General features: G+C 37.9%; 2 protein-coding genes across 2 annotated transcripts in view; one reads left to right on the forward strand and one right to left on the reverse strand.

Annotated features, from left to right (window-relative positions):
* Positions 1-5,274, forward strand: part of RPRD1A (regulation of nuclear pre-mRNA domain containing 1A) — a 67,127-nt gene extending 61,853 nt beyond the window's left edge. Inside the window, exon 7 of the mRNA XM_037508648.2 lies at positions 1,760-5,274. Coding sequence (XP_037364545.1) covers positions 1,760-1,909 — 150 coding nt within the window. The 3' untranslated portion in view covers positions 1,910-5,274. The remainder of the gene's footprint in view (positions 1-1,759) is intronic.
* A 1,213-nt stretch (positions 5,275-6,487) lies between these two features.
* CUNH18orf21 (chromosome unknown C18orf21 homolog) lies at positions 6,488-14,869 on the reverse strand. The gene is made up of 5 exons (XM_037508651.2): positions 14,661-14,869; positions 14,553-14,575; positions 11,384-11,583; positions 9,414-9,607; positions 6,488-6,724 (listed from the first exon to the last, which is right to left on the reverse strand). The coding sequence occupies exons 1-5, from the start codon at positions 14,735-14,737 to the stop codon at positions 6,571-6,573; spliced, it is 648 nt and encodes a 215-aa protein (XP_037364548.1). The 5' UTR covers positions 14,738-14,869; the 3' UTR covers positions 6,488-6,570.
* Positions 14,870-15,624: the final 755 nt, after the last annotated feature.

The raw sequence follows: 15,624 nt of genomic DNA on the forward strand, positions 1-15,624 counted from the left end.
TCTCTTGTACACCACTCTGAGCTACCACGCTGAAACCTGGTTTTCCAGTGTGTATCACTGATGAAGGGGAGAAGGAAAGTGGAAAATCTCCCCTTGAGATTATAGATTCCTATGAAACTCTGTTTTACTTTACCTTGATTTTCATTCATGACAGATTAGAAATGCAGGATGTATATATACATGGCAAGAGTTGACACCCCTGTTATGTACCCCAAGTTATCCATGAACTTTTCTAGCTCTCAACCTTGCCTGCTTCCTCTGACAGTGTGCCTAATTCCTCATGCTCTAGATTACTTCTTCCCCCCATTCCCTGAGAGCGATTATGTTGTAATAAGTTTAAGAAATCCCTTTCCCTACCAGGAATATTTCTTTGAAAGAGGAGACTCAGTAATACAGTTGACCTTTGCATAACAGCTCCCAGTCAAATATCCATGCATAACTTATAGATGGCCTTCAGAATGCGTGGATAGAAAAAAGCCTTGTGGACCTATGTTGTTCAAGGGTCAACTGTATAAAGAAACTTCACTAGTGATTTCACTTTAGGCACAAAACCTGTAGAGAAATGGTTCACAATTCTGTGTATTTGTATTTTGGCAGTTTTTACAAAATTTGTGGGCTCTGGACCCAGTTTCAGAGATTTTCCTTTACTTGATATGTAGTGGGAACTGGAGTTCTCTTGAAAAATATGAATTCTCTTTAGAATATCATGGTTGATTTTGATGTGCTTGAGTTTAGAAATATGACAGAAGAGTCCTTTGTGGATAGGCTTTCTACACAATGTAAAGCTTATCACTCACCTGCTCTGTTTTGTTTGTGAGATCAGCCTTAGAGGGAGAGAAAAGGTCATAGTCTTTCTAGAAGGAAGAATACCCATTTTCTGGATTCCCACTTAAAATTTTATTAGGTGATGTAGTATAAAAGGATCCTCTCTCTTCCCATATGGAAGTCTGAAAACTTCCCCTGAGAAGATTTATTCCCACTACAGAAAATGGACTGTTTTCTCAAAACCAAACATGATTATGGATTGTTTTCCAATCTGACATCTTGGGCAACCGTCTGCTTCTGTGTGCTATTGGAAATCTCTGGTTGTCTGATGAAGGCTTTGGCTCTTTTTCAAGTTAAATCTTTTAAGTGTAGAAAATAAAATGCATAGCATTACAAAGAAACAAGTTATAGTAGAATATAGTACTTAAATAATAAAATGCGTGCAATAATATGTGCTTTTTTTATTGACACATTAAATAACATTTAGTGGGTTCCTCAACTTATCACCATATTTTCAAAGTAGTGATAAATAGTATTTCATGATTGCTATAAAAAATAACTAATGTAATATTGAAACAACTGGTTTCTATTGGAGGAAAATCTCACAGGTACTGAGTACTCCTGTGGTTTGTTACCAGGATTCACAATTGAAAACAATGTTACATTTCAGTTTAGTTTTGTGAAAATAAATAGGTAATTTTTCTTATCCCAAACTCAGGGATACCTACAAATCTTCTCTGCTGCAGTTAAGTATATTAACATGTTAGTCTCTTTATAGGTGTGAAACAACAAGTTAAGTTTGTGGTTTTTCATAATAGAATTTACCTGGTGGTATATTTTCAAAGGCCCTCTTTTGATCCTAAAGATCACATTATAATCTTTTTTGAATTTATCATGAACTGAGTCTAGTACCAGATTTTATGCAGAGCTTTGTTAGCTAGAGAGCTCTTTTCTGAACACCCACAATGCTAATGGAAGTGATTTGATGTTGCAGGAATACAAGCGCAAGTTAGCCAGAGTTTCCCTGGTGCGCAAAGAACTCAGGTCCCGGATCCAGAGCCTGCCAGACTTATCTCGATTGCCCAATGTCACTGGCAGCCACATGCACCTGCCCTTTGCGGGGGACATCTACAGTGAAGATTGACGACCAGTCTCTTTCCAGGGCCCAGGACTTTGCAAGAAATGGAGACAGGTTAGGTGGATAGTCCTGTAGCGTTATTTTTGTATATTGTTGAGAGAGTGACACTAACAAAAAAATGACAAGTAATTTATAAAATTGTTTAAAATGTTGGTTTGTTTACTATTTTATTGGTAAGTTAACTTAGTTTAAACAAAGTGGTGGTCTCTGTATTAATAAGCTCACAAATAGTGATTATTTTCAGAAGATCTTTTGTAAATTTTTTTTTTTAATTCAGGGCCTTGTGAGAAATTCCATGTTTCTATTTCTTCATGTATTTTCATGTTTCTTTTATTTTCTTCAGTATCTAATCACTGTATAGTATGTAATTCTGAAAGGGTAAGAACTAATCAGGATTTGGTTGAGACTTTTTATGGTATAGTTAGGACTTGATTGTAGAAGGGACTAAATGTTTCGACTTAATCCTCCCCCTTCTTGACCAAAATATCAGTTCTGTGCCTCTCAATGCCTTTGATTCTTTATCCCTCCGAGGTGCGTAACAACCCTAAACATGGATGTTACTTTGAGCGGTAGATCAGAGCCTAGAGAACTATCCACACTAACACTATAGGGATTCCATTCCAACTGCCAGTGTAGAATAAATAATGTTAAATAGGGGTCCCCTCGATAAATTGTTAAGAATTATTTGAGTAGATTAATATGAATATGCTTGGGAATTGTTATAAATTGTGACATTCTACCAAGAAGACAACTTTGATTCTGGAACTGATTTCTCTTTATCACATCAGTCTTCTTTTAACATAATTGATCTCTAACAAAATCATCTGTGGGATTAAAATAAACAAAAAATAATATTTTCATTACTTCCTTAGCCATTTAACTCCAAAAATAGTATTTTTAGCTCTGTTAGCTCAAAAACATAATGTTATTGTTCAGTAAAATAGCCTGGAACATTTTTAATATTTCTTTGAGGTTTTTGAATGCCTGTATATTTGGAAATTAAGCAGTGCTATACTACAGGGTAGATCTGGTAAATACTATATTTGTATATTTAGAATTACCAAAACAAATGTACTTTTTACCTTTTATTTCTAGCCCTGTGTGTTAGAGCAGTTGCATGGTCTCGTGCTTTCTTTTAAAATCACATTGTTAAGCTGTGGATTTGTACGCAATAAGTTAGGATAAACATTTTTTCTCATTCATTACATATTAGATCTTTTTCTTTTTGTTGTGTAAGCAGATTCAAATTAGATAGTCAATAAAACATTTCTTAAATCCCACAAGCCAATTATGTCTCACTAGTTTTAATGGATTCACTCTTTCTTTCTCAGCATTAGATATAGTGAAAATGAATTTATATGTGAAGGAGAAAGCAAATGTTTGTTATAGCTTATAGTTCTGAAAACATTACTTTCAACAGTTTGACCTCTCTCCAAAACGGAAACATATAAGTGTTCCCCACACAAACTTGGCTGATATTTCAGTTTTTAGTTAACTTTGGGACTCTGGGCACAACTTTCTCAGAGAAACAGCAGTACTTAAGTTCCCTGTGAATGCCACAGAAAGCTCACCTCGGAATCTAATCCACTTAACCACGAATGTATTTGTGATATGTTTGACAAATTACTACTAGATCCTGACCAGCATTTGTAACATCACTGTAAGGAAATGTTGTGCAGCAGCCGGACTCACACATTGGGTCTCTGTCTTGTGTACCTGTCTCCAGGTGTAGGAAATACAAGAAAAAGAGCATTGTGGAGAGGGAGGGTAACAAGTGCACAATTAATTAGAAAACCTGGTTATGCCTATTATAAAAGTCTAGCAAGTAAGTTTTTGATGTTAAAGTGAAAGCAAAAACTTTTATGTTAACTTATTTGCAATATCTTGACTTTATGATCTGCTAAAATAGTGATTGATTCATTTTAAATATATTTTTTCCATTTAAAACTAATTTATAAGCTATATGTAGTCCTGAGAAGATTAAAATCTATTAGTTTATTGAAATATTTTCACCATTTTAAGGCAGACTTCTGACTTAGATACTGATTTTCATGCCAGTATCTGCACTAAATATTTATGATAAAAATGCGTTATTTTTTTAAAGAGCTTGACGTGATTTGTGATGATAGTACTCAACCTGAATCCTACCCCAATCCCATTCTTTGACCATTTCTTCACAAACCCTGTTGTTGCTTAATTCACCAATTGTAAACATGAATGATAGCATCTGGCTTAGTTTTCAGCCTTGTTTATGATAGTTAACGTGATAAGCCTTAGCAGTAAATAGTCTTCCTTTCTAAAAGGTAGACTATCTTTTCTGAAGAAATGGGGTTATGCGGAGGCAAGATAATACCAAATTATAAATCATGAGTTTTTCCATTGTTCATATGAACCAAATCATGCATCTTTGAGTGTAGTTTGGCTTGGCTCCTCAGGAGAAAAGTAGGGGTACTGTGGTTTGAATGGATACCATCACTCTTTTTTCCACAAACAGTGCAGAGAGCTGTCTGGAGTGGCAATTTGAACAGACTCCTTGGCCTTCCCTCTGCTCCATCATTACAGTAAGTAAAAAAAAAAAATAAATAAATAATGGGGGTACTTGGGAGTCTGAGAAAATCAGCTGTACTCGATAGCCAACCTCCCCCCTCTAGGAAAACTAGTCCAGATGCAACTATTTTGTTATCTTTTCTCACATGCACTCTGAAGTAGGGTTTTCCATAAGAATTCCTTCATAATCAGCATAAACTGGGATAACATCTTGATTTGCAAAATTAAAAACAAAGCTTGTTTGTCATTTGTTAGGGTAGGTAAGCTTCTCATCTCTTACAGTATAGCTATTGAACTGAGTCTGAGAAATCTTTAGAAAGAAAAAACTCAAAAGTACAAATTAATTGGGATATTTCGAACAACCTGATTTTCCATTCTAAAAATTTACAGTACTTGAGGTAATATAAAGCTTCTAAACTGCTTTGTAATTCTAATAGCACCTAAAGATGTAGTCTTGTTTCATAGATGTTGCACTATATCAAAGCTTTTTAGTGTAAACCCAGTTCTTCTCAGTATTAAAAAAAGGAAGTATTGTGTTACCACATTTATTTATACAGAGCTTTTGTTGCCACTGTAATCCCAGCCATCCACACATGAATCTGTTGTGAGGGGGCAATAGCACACGGGAAGATGAGTTTCCCTGTTTCTTTACCCCTTTTTCTTTGGCTGTATCTGATGACAATATAAGATGTTCTTAATAAAGTTTTATGTTCTTTTTGAAGTGTGTAGATTATTTTTTGTGAATCTAATTAAATGGATATGGAGTAAGCGGGGGAGAGATGAATGAACTTGGGAGAGAAATCACTGGAAATATTCAGTGATGGGACAGTGGAGAAAAATGCCAAAGGATATTCTTTTTGCTTGGCAGTGGTTCTCAAACTTGAGTGAACATCAGGATCACCTGGAGGGCTTATTATATGACAGTGTTTCTGAGATAAGCCTTGATAGTTTATATTTTTAACAATTTGATGTTGGTTCCACTGGGTTTGGAGACCACATTTTAATAATCTGTGCTCTAGACCAACACTGAAGTCTGTAACTTGCTTCACGATTTTAAATAGCTGAATCAATTCCAGTAGTAAGATAATAAAGTGTAGGTTTCCATGAAAAATAACCACCTCCTCACTGAGAGAAAGGAAAAGTCCAGTAAGCTGGTGGTTTTATAGCCCAGCAATATTAGCTTCAGCTCAGAACTTGTCAGAAGTGCACATTCCTGGGCTCCAGATCTACTGAATTAGGAAATCTGAGGCCAACGATGTAAATTTTATCAGCCCTCTAGGTAATTCCGATGCACATTCACGCCCCAGCTTTGTTTTATGCACCACTGTTCTAGGCGAGCATCCAGTACTTTACCTCGTAAAGATCTCCTCATGTATGGGAAATTTAGAGAGTAAGAGGACTTGTTCCAACAAATTCAACTGTAAAAAAAGTCCTTCCTTGAAAAGGCAAGAAATGATTTTCATTTGCTGTATTTCAACTCTTGTGAACCCCACTCTCTCCACGATGGCAAGTCCCTCCTTATTTTCTTGTTTCCTTTCTCTGTCTAGCACATCTCTTGTAATTCTTCAAAGGAGGGTAGAGTGAAGGAGAAAACAAATGCAATCTGGGGTCAGACCATTATCCTCTGCCTTATCTGAAAGACTCATTTGCCCTTAGTATAATTATACTGTCACAGGCTTAGTTATTTTAATTGCTGAAAGCCATATGGTATTATTTCTAACTTGCTGATGACATAAAAATGGAAACTATGTTACTGCCTTTTTGTAAAATGATTTTCAGAGTTCTACATTTCACATTTGAATTCCATGGAAAAAGTACAAATCTGAAATTTTGAATTAAGTGAAACTGTCATGCAGAGTCAGTCAGATGTATCAGGAAAATTCAGCTGTTTGGTTAAGCTTAGCATCTTTTTAGAGTCCTATTTGTGTAAGCAAGAAAATTTCATTTTACTTATAGAAATACAAGTTAAACGCGAGATTTTTAGAGGCTTAATCCATACATTAATGCATAAACACTGAAGGATGCCAAAGAAAAATATTTAAAGAATAAATAAAAAGCTGTTTTTTTAACTTTATTTTCAGAAATTGTATAAAGCACTTCTTATTTTCATTGTCCATCCTTTACAGAGATGATAAGAAGTTTCTAAAGTCCATCTTTGGATTCTTTTGGGATTCACTCTGACTGAGCAACATTTTTAGTTGAGAGAAGTGTTTCTTTGTTTTGCTGGCACTCTTTGAGGAGCAAATGGGTGTTGACTGTCCAGATGTCAGTGTTCTGAAAAGAAACAAAACTGCACTTGGTTATACTGACAAATGGCAATTTGAAAGTGTTCTTCCTGCCTAGCCTAGATAACAGCTACTGGAATTGTTTTCAACTCTTTTGTATTACAGCCATATATGTGCAGTGGTTGTACCCAGCACAATCCTCCTTTTGTTAAAGATTTACTCAATAAAGAAGCTATAAGCAATAGTTGGAAGGTACCCAAATATTAGGTAGTTCTGGAAGCTTCTATCACCCGTGAAAGAGAAGGGTAAAGATAAAGTGTCATTGGATCTGAATCCCCTTTAAATCTAACTTCAAGATTCATGAAAATTCTAAACAAGGACTTTAAAAGCATAGTCCTTCTTTGAAACTCAAGACTACTTCCTTTCTCAAATATGAAGGATCTCAACCTACACAGGTAGGTATCATTGCATTTTATCTGCCCCAACAGAATGCTAAGCTCCATAGGGCAGATGCTTTGTACTATTAATTTTATATTCTAGTACTTTTTAACAGTGTCAGGCACAGGGAAAGCCCTCTAAAAATATCCATCAAATAAAATGATTCCTCATCTGGTATGTGTATATTGATGACTCACTCTGTGTTTCATTCCCTCCAATTGTGTTACATTCCCAAAACCCTTATTTGAGGTTTGTCAGTCTGATCCCTTTTCTGACTCCCCATTTGGATGCTAAATTTCTCATTCCTGCATGTATCTAAGCAGCAGTTTGGTCTAAATGTGATTGAATTATGTCAAACTTTCCGCTATCTACATTTATGCAATAAAGTGGTGACTTCTATGATGAATTCCCATCATACCCAGTATCAAAATAACTGACTCAAGAATAGGGAAAATTGGGCTTGAAATTTTAATACCCAAATTTATAAACATCAAACTTAGTATTAAAAACTCAAGTAAGGGCCTCCCCGGTGGCGCAGCGGTTGAGCGCTGGGTTGCGAAGCTGCCCGCAGCCTCTGCAGCGCCGGTTCGATTCCCGGCTGCTCCCCGGCCACCAGAGGAGGGTCCCACATGGTGCGCAGACCTCTCCTGCCACCCGCTGCTCCCCTCAGCAGTGTACTTCGGTCCTTCTGCCTGCTCTGCTCCCTGCTCTGGCTCTGGTGAATTCTCTCACCCTCCCGCGCTTCTGACTGTACCCAGTGCATGTATAAACGAAACAAACGAACAAATAAATAAATAAATAAAAACATGCCTCTATAAAAAAAAAAAAAAAAAGTTTAAAAAAAAAAAAAAAAACTCAAGTAAGCAGAGATAACCTAGTCCTTACTGAATTTCATATTTACATTTGATAAACTTTCAAGCTCACTTTCTTTTTTGGTAAGAAAATATCCAAAAAATCAGTTTCTGTAAAATTAAAATATACTGACTATCATAGCAAATAAAGTATTAAAGATCATTAAAAATACAATGTGCCCAGTCATAAGTCAATTTAATATCATTAGACAAATCCCTAATTCAGTTAGATTTCTATGGCAATTTCTCAGAGGAAACAGCAAGAAGAAAGGCTTAGGGCAGGAAAATAAACTGAGTGGTTCAATTTTGCTGTGATAGGATGAATCAAAGCAAAGTAAAACAGGCAGGCAGATTGGTGCCAGATAGTGAGGGCTGAAAAGTGATGCTGGAGCATTTGAGCCATGTGCTGTAGAGCTGGGTGCCAAAGGCATCTAATCAGACCTGTGCTTTAAGATACTGTCAGGTGGGCCTCCTTGGTGGCGCAAGGGGTTGAGTGTCAGCACTATGAAGCTATCCATAGCCACTGCTGCATGCGTTCAATCCTCAGCCTTGGAGGTGACCCACATGGCACAGTAGAACTCTCCTGTCTCTCCCACTGCTCCCCTCAGCAGTGTATTTCAGTAGATCTGCCTGTTCTACTCCTCACTCTGTCCCTGGTGAATCCCCCTCACCTCTGGCCTGTACCCAGTTCTTGTATGCATAAATAAATAAATCTTTAAAGAAAAGAGACCCTCCCTGGTGGTGCAGGGGTTGAGATGCAACCTATGAGGCTGTCCACAGCCACTGCAGCATGAGTTCTATCTCTGGCCAGGGAGCTACCCACATGGCGCAGCAGACCTCTCCTGCCTCGCCTGCTGCACCACTCAGCAGTGTGTTTCAGTCAATTTGCCTGTTCTGTTCCCTACTCTGTCTCTGGTGAGTTCTCTCACCCCTGCCCCTCTGGCCTGTACCCCAGTTGTTCTACACAAAAACAAAAACAAAAAAAAACTTAAAAGAAACTGTCAGGCTAGAAGGACTCAGGCAATTCACAGTGGTCAACTAACTCCACAAGGCCCAAGGGAGGAGGCTGCCAATTATTCTCATCATTTCAAGTCAAAATGTCTAGAAGGACATGTTCATTCCCAGAATAAGGAACTTAGGAGGATGGGCAGGTTTGAGTGGTCAGCTAAGGAGATACATATTGTGGTGAAGTAAAACATGTTTAATAGGCAGGTGGGAACAGGCCCGGAAGAGGTTGGAAGTAAAGGAATAGACCTGGAAGTCATATACAGAGATGAGAATTGAAGATAGGGAGTATATGACATTACAGATGAAAAGGATATGGAGGAAAAAAGGAGGCCAAGACTGAATTGCATGGCAAATTTAGGGGGTGTATATTAACAGAGAAAATTAAAAGAAATATTCAAGAGTGAACACCAGCAATTCAAATGAGTTTAGTGAATAAAATACCTGAAAATCGCTGGGCTCTTGCCTTTGGAACCAGACACATCAGGATTTAGGTTTGCAGAACTTCGAGTCTTCCTCTCCGGTGTCTTTAGGCTGAGTTTACTTGGAGTAGTAGAATTGTTCCGTAATGCTGATAGAAAGCTTCTACTTTTACCATGATGTTTAACTGTTCTGTTGCATGTTTTACAAGTAATCATCTGTCATAAAAAGAAAAAAACACTGGGCCTGATTTCTCTATATGTTAATCCAACAAGCCACATGTTTATTATATTCTTCTATGTGAGGTACAAGGTAACAAAGGTTGCCTTTGTAGAGCTTGTGATCTAGTAGGAGGAATCAGACAAGACACAAATTTGAAATGAGAAAATCTTAAGTAAAAAATTAATGCTCTCAGATGTTAACTAGACATATTGTTATTTCATAAAATATACAAATATTGAACATTATATTGTATATTTGAAACTAAGGTAATGCTATATGTCAATTATATCTCAAAGACAATGGCTAAACATTTGCATTTAACTTAAGACTTTTTTTTTTTAAAGATTTATTTATTTATACAAGCAATGGGTACAGTCAGAAGGGCAGGAGGGTGAGAGAATTCACCAGAGCCAGAGCAGGGAACAGAACAGGCAAACTCACAAAATACACTGCTGAGGGCTGTGCCACCAGGGGAGGCCCTTAACTTAACACATTTTAAAGATAACAAGTCTCTACTCTCTCCATGGGAACGGTGTCTGAGGAGAAGAGCGAGCCTGGGAATGATGCCCTTTAACACCCAATGTTCTTTACAACAGCAGTAGACATTTAACCATTTTTTGAAAACTAACTCCAAGTCTCTTCCCAATAATACATGGCAAAATATCACTGATAATTTAAGTGGCCCCTTCAAGTCCTTAGTGATTATGTAAACATAGATCTAGAATCATAGTTTATAAAGCCAAGTGAATTTGCATGTTTCACTTCATTAGTTCTGTTTTTTTTCTTTTCAGGATTCATTTTTCAAGTAACGGTTCATTTTCTAGCCACATGCCTTTCTTCTACATATCTGACTCTCAATGTACAGAATTCAGCCCAGGCTTTACAAAATTAAAACAAAGTTGTTTAGCTGAGAAGTACTCCGAATGTTCACACACTGGTGAAAATTCAAATGAATGATCTGTGTATATCAAAGGTCTATATAAGTTGCTTGATATTTTTTGAAAATATGCTAAACACATATTAAATTCAATATTATGACAAAGCAAACTACCCTTACCAATATAGTATTGGTAAAGCCTAAACATGGCAGTTTCAACACAAGTTATTAATTGTAGTCTTAGGCCAGCTGTGTGTGTGCTTGGCAGTAAACTGGCATTCCAAAAGCTGATGTTAATTTGGAACATGCACATAAAATGTCTCTGATACTGGTTTTCATCTAATAAACCATAAATAATTTGATTTGATTTCTTTTATATCCGTAGTACTTATGGCTTTTTTAAGCATAAGATAGACCTTTGGTCAATATGAATGAACATAAGATGCACTTATCTTTGCTGAGCATAAATATAAATATATACTCTGATATGAACAGGAAAGTGATATGCTATGAAGAAGTGACATTGCCATCAGACACTAATAAAGCATTAGGCAGTGCTATTTGAAGGACCATTACCTAAACTGGTAATTTAGTGGTAACTGCAGTTCAGGTGAAGTCACATCAGTCAGCTCATGAAATCCTGAAATTTTGTGAAAATAATTGTGCTCAACAATGAGATCTGAGAACAACTGAGAATAAATGATACTTGGTTTTAGGTAATTGTGAACAATAAGAGAAAAAGCTGTACTCTTGAAACAGTAATCATAAAAATATTCACATGTATATTTTGATAATCTAAGTATATAACTACAAAACTGAGCTACATTTAAGCTGACTTTAACTTCATTTTAAGTGAAAGAAAATTCTGGTTTACATACTGGAATTAAAATCTTACCAGCACACTTTTGGAATCTTGGTATTTTTTCACAATTTTTGCTTCTTTAAAACTGAGTGTATAATTACTTGCTTCTCGGTTAAGAAGTTTCTGTATTTTGGGTGTCAATTTGGACTTGGGTTTGAGGCGCACTCTAGAGTTATCCAGAACCAGCAACTGGAAACAGTATGGACATGTCTCTTCAAAAGTGCTTTTGTCATCTAAAATTACACAAATGAAACTCATGATTTAGCAAACAAAATATTTTGTTAACTCAAACTGTCAATGAGTATGAAAAAATATATTATTTAATATGAGCAGATATAGATTCTCCTTAAGAAAATTCAAAATGTAAGCATTTACCAAAAGATAAATTTGCAGCAATTTATTTTGCAAAACACTAAAATTCCATGTAGTTGCTCCATTTATCAATAGATAGACAAGTCCCCACTCTTTGCTCATGGCTCATTGCTGGTAAGTGTTAAAACAAAAAAAAAAAAGGCTAATATGTCTCACCAATTTTACAAGCATTTATCACAATATAATCACATAATACTGTGACTTTAAAAAAATTGTAGTTTTATGGTTTATCTTTGGTTTTGTCTGCAGGTAACTTAGCACAAGGTTAACAGGACAGCAGACTTGCCCTTTATACAATCAAAAAAACATTTACTGACCACTATCATGACAGACTGTGGAGACAAATAAAGTAGGGAAAAAGTTGCTATTTTCTAGGAATTCAAGTCTTGAGAAGTCCTAAGTAAATGAAGATTGACAAAACAATAAAATGATTAGGATGCCCTGGAAATTATTAAATTTTGCATGGATAAGTCAGAGATTCTTCGAAGAGGAGGTCTGATAAAGATGATGGTAGATGATTATAAATTCTATCTATATGGATATAACATCCATTATTGCTAAAGGTATAAATATAGTGAAAAAGAAAACATGGCTATTCAAAGGAAAGGTGAGGGTGTGAAGGCAATGCAGCATAAGAAGAAGGTGGCTACATCATCGTTTGGTCAATGAATATTGGTGAGTAACGTGCTAAGGATATACCAACACTATAAAAAGATGCTTGTAAGCTATGCCAATTGTAAGATTAGTATTTACTGTTAAGTGCCAGGCACTGTTCTGGGTGCTGGAGATACAGTATATTTAATACTATAATTTAAATACTATAATTTAATACTATAATTTAAAAAGCATATTATTTAATATGGCAAGGAGGCCGAGTGTGGTTGGAGTTAAGTGAGCAAATGGGAAAGCAGGTTAGAGAGGTAATGATGTAGGACCTTGTCCTTTTAAAAGATTTTCACTTTTAACAACAAACAAAAAAAAGGGCAGAAGAGCTAAATAAGCACCTCTCCAAATAAGATACAAATGGCCAACAGGCACACAACAAAGTGTTCAACAACACTTATATGGGAAATATAAATCAAAATCACAATAAGGTACCACTTCCCTCTAGTGAGAATGACTCCTATCAAAAATACCCAAAATGTGCTGACAAGGGTGTGGAGAAAAAGGAACCCTCGTACACTGTTGGGGAGGGAATGTAGACTGATCTAGCCCCAATGGAAAACAATATGGAGGTTTCTCAAAATATTAAAAATGGATCAACTATTTGACCCACGCCTAGGTATTTAACCAACAATACAAAAGCACTGATTCAAAGTGAAACATGCATTCCCATGTTCAATGCAGCACTATTTATAATAGCCAAGCTATGGAAACAACCAAAATGCCCCAAAACAGATGAGTAGATCAAGAACATATGGTGTATATATACAATGGAATACTAGTCAGCTATTAAAAATAAAACTTAGCATTTGTGACAATATGGATGGAACTGGAGAGGATTATGCTAAGTGAAATAAGTTAGAACAAATACCAAATGGTATCACTTATATGTGGAATACAGATAAACAAAAGTCAGATAAAAGTCAACTAATAACAAACCCTAGATTATCTGACTATAGAGCTGAGCCTACCAGAGGGGTAGAGAAGGGCAAACAAAATGAGGAGGAAGCACAAGGAATTATGGTGGTGGACTATGGGTACTTGGGTGGTGAGGGCAGTATGGTAACACCTGAGTGTGGGGGTGGGGGGAGATCCTATATCTCTAGTACACAAATGTCCCAAACCAGTGTTACCTCAATTAAAAAAAAAAAAAGGCTAATAGAGCTTACCTAATATACAGTAAATATTATATCTTCATGCCATTATATCATGGCAGTAAAGGGGTTTTGTAATAAGTTTTAAAGAATATGATTTCAAAAACAGGTTTTTAATGTTGCTTCTGAAAATTTTTTTGCCTATCAAATAGCACACAAGATATGCCACCACAATAAACAAATACTTTTCAAAAAAAATTTTCATTTATACTGTGACATGATGATATGATCTAGCTTAGCTTTTTACTAGGCTCACTTTGGATGCTAATTTGAAATGAACTGTACAAAGAGAGGCAGTTAGCAGGAATCCAGGAGAGTAATCCTTGGGCCCGTGGTAAAATGTGAAAAAAGTAAAGGCAATAATACAATTTGCCTTTAAAATTGACTTGGGAAGGAATGCTGTTAGGAAGATTTTTTTTAGGGTGGGCTGAATAATTATAATTTCCATTTACTGAAATGGAAAGAACTGCTGGGGTAATGCTCAGGTTTGGGCCTCAGCCACTGGAAGGAAGCTGTCAAGAAGGCATCTCTGGATCAGTCTAGAATTCATGGGAAAGGTCTGGGGTGAGGATGTACATTTGGAAGTGCTTAGTCTACAGAATTTAAAAGCCAACAGACTGGATATAAAATTATGACCAAGGAAGTAGCTAGAAGAGAGATCAAAAGGACTGAATCCTGGGACAATCCAACATTTAGAGGTTGGGAAAATAAAGAGGAACCAGCAAACAGACTGAGAAGTACTGGCTAAAGAGGTAAGAGATCAATTATGGGATGACCTGAACGTCAAAGAAATGGGCAAACTAGAGTAAACGAATCAATGTGTCAAATGCCCCTAAGAGGCACAGTGAAGCACATTAGAGACTGGATATTCCACGAAACTGAGAAAGCTGAAGGGCTCGAGGAGGGTGTTTATCAGTGAGTGAGATTTCTCTCCCGGATCATTCTGCGCGAGGTGAGGATTGAAAGGATCGGGCGAGGGGAGCAAGACCAACACTGACGGGTGTTCTTCCTACCGTGTGACGAACTGTAGGCCCACCTGTAAAAGAGAAGAGGGACTCGTGAGGACAAGGGAATGCCTCCTGCCGCTCCCCACACCCCCGCCTCTCTTGCCGTCCTCTTACAGGAGATAGCGGGCCTGGCCCGGGCATCTGTCTTGTAGTTTCCGCGCTGCAGCCTCAAGGTAGTGCTTCTGCCTCATTGCCGCCGCCGCCGCCGACAGCACCTGGGAGCCGCTTGGCCCGAGAAAGAAAATGACATTCCGGAAGCCGGCTTCCCAGCGTGGCCGACTTTAGCGTCGGATTCGACCTCCCTCCGGAAACTCGTGCCTTCGGCAGAAGGGTTCCGGTTTCCTTCGCGTGGAATCCGCCGGCTTCCCGGCGTGGCTGACTTTAGCGTCGGATTCAACCTCCCTCCGGAAACTCATGCTGTCGGCTGAAGGGTTCCGGCTTCCTTCGCGTGGAATCCGCTAAGCCGGCGAACGTTCTTCGCCCCAGGCCGCGCCCCAGGCAGGTCGCTTAGGGCGGGTCGCAGATCAAGCGCACGCGGGATCCTAGGCTGAGCTGGCCGACTTGCCGTCGCCTTGGGAGTCAAGGGCAGGAACCGAGTGGTCTGCCGTCTCTTTCTCCTGCTGGTTTCCTCAGTCATAAACCTGTTTTCAATTCCTCAACCCACATGGCCCTCCAGATTAGACTTGCCGCAGGCAAGACCTGGATAGACTAGTGTGGTTTTCTAAGCTCATCTTCCCTATTAAGACTAATGGTTATTCAAAAAAGAGCTTTGGGAGCCTTCCTGGTGGCGCAAGGGGTTAAGCACTGCACTGTGAAGCAACCCAAAGCCTCTGCACCACGAGTTCGATCCCCGGCCGGCCAAGGAGCAACCCACATGGTGCAGCAGACCTCTTCTGTCTTGCCCGCTGCTCCCCTCAGCAGTGTATGTCAGTAGATGCATCTGTTCTGTTCCCCACTCTGTCTCTGGTGAATCCTTTCACCCTCCTACCCCTGCATCTCTGGCCTGTACTCCAGCTCTTGTATGCATAAATAAACAAATCTTTAAAAATAAAAAAGAGCTTTGTTCTAAGATTAGACA

This window comes from Talpa occidentalis, unplaced genomic scaffold (genome assembly GCF_014898055.3).
Source record: "Talpa occidentalis isolate TD23 unplaced genomic scaffold, MPIMG_talOcc4v2.1 talOcc4.13, whole genome shotgun sequence".
Classification (NCBI taxonomy): domain Eukaryota; kingdom Metazoa; phylum Chordata; class Mammalia; order Eulipotyphla; family Talpidae; genus Talpa; species Talpa occidentalis.

Excerpts from the sequence above, each read along its gene's own strand:
- CUNH18orf21 (XM_037508651.2), bottom strand. The coding sequence starts at position 14,737 with ATGAGGCAGAAGCACTACCTTGAGGCTGCAGCGCGGAAACTACAAGAC. Across the intron at positions 14,576-14,660 it reads GGCCAGGCCCGCTATCTCCT|GTGGGCCTACAGTTCGTCAC; the intron begins GTAAGAGGACGG and ends TCTCTTTTACAG. Across the intron at positions 11,584-14,552 it reads GGCCTACAGTTCGTCACACG|ATGACAAAAGCACTTTTGAA; the intron begins GTAGGAAGAACA and ends GTGTAATTTTAG.